General features: G+C 41.3%; 1 protein-coding gene across 1 annotated transcript; it reads right to left on the reverse strand.

Annotated features, from left to right (window-relative positions):
* Positions 1-1,375: 1,375 nt before the first annotated feature.
* On the reverse strand, positions 1,376-2,247 carry LOC130994577 (uncharacterized). Its single transcript, XM_057919618.1, has 2 exons — positions 1,770-2,247; positions 1,376-1,698 (listed from the first exon to the last, which is right to left on the reverse strand). Exons 1-2 carry the CDS (start codon positions 1,914-1,916, stop codon positions 1,405-1,407), a joined length of 441 nt encoding a protein of 146 aa, XP_057775601.1. The 5' UTR covers positions 1,917-2,247; the 3' UTR covers positions 1,376-1,404.
* Between the last annotated feature and the right edge of the window lie 4,026 nt (positions 2,248-6,273).

Raw genomic sequence — 6,273 nt, forward strand, 5'->3', positions numbered from 1 at the left:
GGGAAGTTCGCTACGATAGGAACCAGCAGCAGATTGTATTCTGGTGGTGAATTGACATCTAGATATGGCTTAGATAGAGATAGGTTTGGCTATCTTGATTTGGAGGAGGAAGTACAGAAATTAGGATACGTATCTTGGAAGTGTCTAGCATATAAGGTCCCTAGAACTCTTGTTTATATGGAATTATCTGAGGATAAGCATGTGATGCAAATGTTGAAGCACATCTCCAGGTCTTGCCGATCTATCTCTGTTTATGTAGATGATGGGAAGAGGGAAGTGGTTAAGGCTGTGACTGAAGTGGTTACTAAGACAGTGACAAAGACAATCACTACTACTAAGAGGAGTGTTGGCAAGGGAGGGGGGAAGTCTGAGAAGGTTAAGGAGAAGGTAGATGTGGGAGGGCAGAAAGTAGACAAGGGAAAGGGTAAAGTAGAACAGGGAGGGGAAAAGGGAGAAGTGGGAGATGATGTTGTGTCACAATATTCCCAATTGACAGATGCAGCAGAATGGAGCACTGATGAGGATGATGATGATTATTGCCCAGGGGAGGAAGATGAGGAGTTAGTGAAATCTGAAGACAGTCTGGGAGATATGGAATTAGGTTCTGATGATGATGAATATGAACAAGCTAGGGTGAATCTGAGAGAGGGTTTAGGTGTCTTGGGAGATAATATGTCAGATAATGAATTGTCACTTGAGGCTGAGAACTCAGATAGTTGTGATTCTGATGGGCAATTAGTTAGGAGTAAGCAGCCTAAGGTGGTATATGATCCCAAAATGGATATTGCAGATTTGCAATTGGTACTAGGAATGAGATTTGAGGATGGTTTTCAATGCAAAAAGGCATTAGTTAGTTGGAGCATAGTGAAAGGGCATCCTATCCATTTCAGGAGGGTCAACAAAGAGCAATGCGAGGCCTACTGTGAAGAGCCTTGTATGTGGAGGGTATTTGCAAGCACTGTTCAGAAGGAGAAGAGTCTTGTAGTTAAAGTGCTTGGTGATGATCACACTTGCACATTTGCTGTCCAGAATAGACAAGCAAGCTACAAGTGGATTGGTGAGCAGTACATTGAGGTGTTTAGAGTAAGGCCTCAAATGATGGTGGAGGAGTTCAGAAATGATGTCAAGAGAAGGTTCAATATTGCTATTCCTAATGGCAGATTATATAGGGCTAAGGCTTATGCTCTAGAGACACTGAGAGGATCAGTGACTGGCCACTATGCAAAGCTAAGGAGTTATATATCTGAGCTTATGAGAGTTGACAAAGAAGTGAGATTTGAATTACTGGTAGGTGATGGTACAATATTGGACAATACAATATGTATCTGAAAATAGGATACTAAACAACAAGTTGAAGCGCTAACATGTTCAATCACTAACCATAGCTTAATCTAGTAATCATTTCTAGAAAATGAGTGACATCGAAACTGCATAAACCAACACTCCAAAACAAGCACCATACATGAATTGCTTCATGTTGACGAATAGCTTCTTGTTGTCTTTCTTTTTCTTTTTGAGATGCTTAATCTCAGCCTCCAACTGTCGGATTCTCATCATGTCTGCTTCAAGATACTGTTGTTGTCGGTAGTATTCGCCAATCCAGAAAGTTAGTTTCGATTCACCATCATCTTCTTCTTCTGCCTCTCCTATCGGAGTCTCGGGATCAACCCAATCGAAAAATCGACACTGAGCCTTAATCTGCAGAATAGTGTTATACATTGTGAAAATCGACACTTAAACTAAACCCATTAACGAAAATCGACACTTACATCTTTCTTCGGACAACATATGAACCTCCGTCCAGGGTTTTGTTGTGTTTGCGACGTCAAAAGCACGACGCGGCTTCCGCAGTAACACTTTGTGGTCATGTCGGCCATGGCCGAACCGCCGGAGGAGGAAGATTTAGCACAAGCCATGGTAATTGTTGTGAGAGGAGAATGATCGAGAGAACCCTAATTCTCACAATTTCATTTGATTTGGAATTCAAAAACATAATCTCACGAAATAGATGATAAAACAACACAAAACGACGTCGTTCGTGTCTTTTAGAACGACGTCATATAATATCCCGTCCGGCGTGTCCACGTCAACTTTTCGTTCAAGCAAAATATGCCATGTCAGCTTTATAATAAGGCCGGAGCAAAAATTGTGGAAAAATTGAACGCGAGCCTAAATTCAGGGAAATCCAGACAAAATTTAAAGTATATGGAAAAGTTGAAAATCGGGCCAAAGTTTGTGTGTTTTAGCGTAATTAACCCTTTATTTATTTATGTAATTTATCAAAAAAAAAGTACCTAATAATACGTACCCAATGCGGCTACGTCCTTCACAAGACAACTTCAAGTCTTCATTTATTATCTTTCCATTTCACTGCTACCTCCCATTATTGTATAATTTGAGAGACAGAGACAGAAAGAGAGAGAGTATTGTTTTAGCCTATTCAATTTATTAAAAGAAAATTAATTCAACCATGACCTATTCTTCTTCACTATTCATTGAAGTTCTTTATACTTTTAGCATTGTTATTTATTAATTATTAGCATATTTTAGGGTTTTACGATTAAATTATTAATTTATTGTATGAGAATTGCAAGAATGCTATTAGATGAGAATCACGTGAAGTATGCAGGGGCGTATCCAGCACCGGGCGATGAGGGTACAATTGTACCCACCCCTCCCCCCATTTTTTAGTGTATATATATATATATATATATATATTAAACTTATTATTTAATATATTTTTATACCCCTACCAATAATCAAATGAGAAAACTGCAATAACCGATTCTTTATTTCATATGTTGTTTGGAGTTGGATGGTTGGGCCCAATTTAATTTTTCCTTTTTTTAAGGGAGGGCCTCATACGGTTAAGAAAGGTTGCTGCTCTGCGATGATTAAGTAATAAAAGAAAAATATAAACCAAATTAAAAAATTAAAGACGAACATAGACCGTTGGGTTTTTAGCAGGCATTGCCGGTCTTGCTGGGTTTTTGCATTGACCGTTGATTTGTGGTCGGTCCTGGTCCTGTATTGGCATTAGCTTGTTCTCTCGTGGTTTGATGCCGCAACCTTTTTTCAGATTCCCGGTGCACTGGGGTCTGGGTTTGTGCCTTCATTTGTCTTTTGTGTTTCATTTTGCTTTTGGGAAGGGTACTTTCTTTGCGGCTTTTTGTTGAATAGGTGGCGCTTGCTTATTAGCAAGCTTGGCTCAGTTGCTTTATGCTTGTTTCGATGGGCTTTTGAGTGGGTTCAGGGTAGCTTCTTCGCGCCCAACAACAGGTGTTTCTTGCAATGGTCTGCAGCTTGTAGGAAGGTCTCTCCTTTTGCGGGAGGTGGGCATTCTTTTTTACAGTCTTTCGGTGCGCTGGGGGCTGGGAATGTTTGCTTCAGTGCCGTGCCTTCCCTTGATGTTTTAGGTGTTCTATTGGCTTTCGTTGGCATTAGGAAGATGTGGATTATTTTGGGCGATGGTTAGTTTGGAGTTCCATTTATAGTTATGTCTTCCTAGTATCGGGTCTTGTTGGTCGAGGCGACAAAGGATTGGTGATGGTTAATCCGAAGCTCACCTCCTTATCATCTCTTGTCTTTTATTGTTCGTCTATCCTTTGTTTTGCTAGACATGTATTCTTTTTCCTCTGTAAGGGTTTTCCCACTAAGTTTTCCTTTAAGATGTTTTAATAACACTCGGCCCTTAATCTACTGTTTGTGCTTTCAAGGGTTTTTAGGTTTTTCTTCTCTTTTTTTATATATAAAATCGCAATTAATAAGATTCATATTAAACAGTTATTCATGAATCAAATTTGACGAATTTTAAAAATAAATGATAGAATAACATTCTTTTGAGAAATAGTCTTGTTCTACAAAAAATATTTATATTGCACATATTATTTATCCATAAAAAAAGTAATATTCATTTTAAAATAAAAATAATGATTAAATCTTTAATTTAGTATAAAAATAATTAAAAAAATAAATAGGATATGTTTATTTTTAAAAAATATCTATCTCCTTTTCTTATCTAACCTCTCTCATTTATTCTCTTTTTCTCTCTTGTTTCCTCTCTGTCTCTCTTGATAAATTACACAAGTAAACAAATAAATAAAATTAAATACCACACCACGATGGACTCAAACATAGGACTTCGGGTCTTCAGCATTAACCACCTACCGCTAGGCCAATACACACATACACAGATACACTCTTGTTTCCTCTCTTAATTCATTTATTGGGATGTTTTAGTAGATTTTCTTCTCTCTCCTCTGCCCTCTCCCCTTTCTCTATTCTTGACTTCCAAAATAATTGTCCTCAATTGATGCTATAATTGCAAAAATACCGCTAAATTAGCGATAAAATTTTATTTAAAACACTGAGTTTTCATATATTAATAGATAATTTTAAAAAAAAATTGAGTTTAAAACCGCATCGCTTTTCTAAACCCGAACCCGAACTCGAAAAATACAATTTTTATTTTGTCAACCCGAACAACACCATTTAACTTATAAAAATTGAATAAAGCGGCCATTTTCAGTTCGGTTTGACGGTTCCGGTTTCGGGTTTGCTCACTCCTAAGTTAAATATAGAAAAAAAATGTTTTATTTTATTTTTTAAATAAAAAAGGATTTAGTTACTGTATCTATCTTTTGTAAGATTGCAAAATTGATTTTCTGTATTTTAATTTAAAATTATTGTTAAGAAAACAATTTACTTTTTTACTATTAATAATTATTAAAACCGTAATAAAAATTGTGTGCGTGTGTTGTCCAAGCGGTGAGGGGTTAATGTCTAAGGTCAAAGGTCTTGGGTTCGAGGCTCCTGTGGCACGGTTTTTAAATTTCTTTATTAATTTTAGGGTGAGTCAATATCTGCCGCTGCACGCAACAGCTCCAGACGCGGACGCGACCTCGCCGCCTCCGCCCGGAGCCGGAGTCTGCCTCCCCTCTAAGCTGATGTTCGCTCGGCCGACGTCCTTCCCTCTCAGCTGCTGTTAGATCGGCCAACGTCGCTCACAGCTGTTGTTTCAACTGCTGCTAGTTGACTGGATCGGCGATCGCTTGACGCTCTGACGCCGTCGTTGCTATTCTCGCCGGCTGCTGCCTCGCTCCGTAGGTGGGGAGGGCTCCTTGCTGAGATAGATCGGCGTCTTCGTGACGACGTCGTTGCTGTTCTTCGCTCCAGCCGCGGACGCGAGCTCACCGCTTCCGACCGGAGCCGGAGTCTGCCGTATCCCCTCTCAACTGCTGTTCGCTCGGCCGATGTCCTTCCCTCTCAGCTGCTGTTAGATCGGCCGACGTCCTTCGCTCACAGCTGCTGTCTCAACTGTTGTTAGTTGACTGGATCGGCGACCGCTTGACGCTCTGTCCCACGTCACTGGATATCGCCGGCCGCTGCATCGCTCCGACGGTGGGGAGGGGTACTTGCTGTGATAGATCGGCGTCTTCGCGGAGGGGGTGGATGCTGTGATAGCCGATTGACTGTTGAGAGCGCGGATCTTATAGCGCATCCTCGCCGCCGCTCGGACAGCCCTTCCCCGACTTCTCCGGCTGCGACGCTGCACCTACAGCAGTCCGTCTCTCCGGCCTTTGGGGTCTGTCCATCCTTGCCAGCAGGTTAAGAGGCCAGACCAAACCTCTGAACACTGTAGATGGTTGACCTGTTAAAACGATTGCACAAATTCCACCGTTAACTCCTCTCCGATCATGTCCTCCGGTGATTTTCAGCAGTCCTCGATCGACAGGGGTGGTCTTAATCTGCCCCAAGTTTCGAACAACTTCATCATAGCCTCTACGGACGTTGCTGGCCAAGCTTTACCAACCTCAGCCTCCAAGGATAACCCTTGTTTGCCGAGTGTTTCAACGCAGAAGAATCAGCAGCCGCTGCTTGGTTATTCCTCTTCTACCGCGAAAGCTGTTGGAACGGTGTCCTCTTATGCTCATGTCACGGCACCCCAAAGGGTCAGGAAGCCGGACTTACCGGCACATATTTTCCACGCGCTTCAACCCTTTGCTCAAGGAGGACATGGCGTGCTCAAAGTTCCTCGCGAAATTCAGAATTTTCAGGCGTCAAAATTCCAACACGCGCTTATTGGTCGTTTCATGATGAATAAGGGTGAAATACCTAGGACCACTAGAGAACTCAAGGCGGAATTTCAATCGTTGTGGGCGATTAAATCTCCTTGGTCTCTCATGCCGATGGGAAGAGGATTCTATACTTTAAAGTTCCTCAACAAGGAAGATAAAGCTGCCGCTAAACGACATGTGATCTGGGATCTTCCGG

This window comes from Salvia miltiorrhiza, chromosome 7 (assembly GCF_028751815.1).
Source record: "Salvia miltiorrhiza cultivar Shanhuang (shh) chromosome 7, IMPLAD_Smil_shh, whole genome shotgun sequence".
NCBI lineage: Eukaryota > Viridiplantae > Streptophyta > Magnoliopsida > Lamiales > Lamiaceae > Salvia > Salvia miltiorrhiza.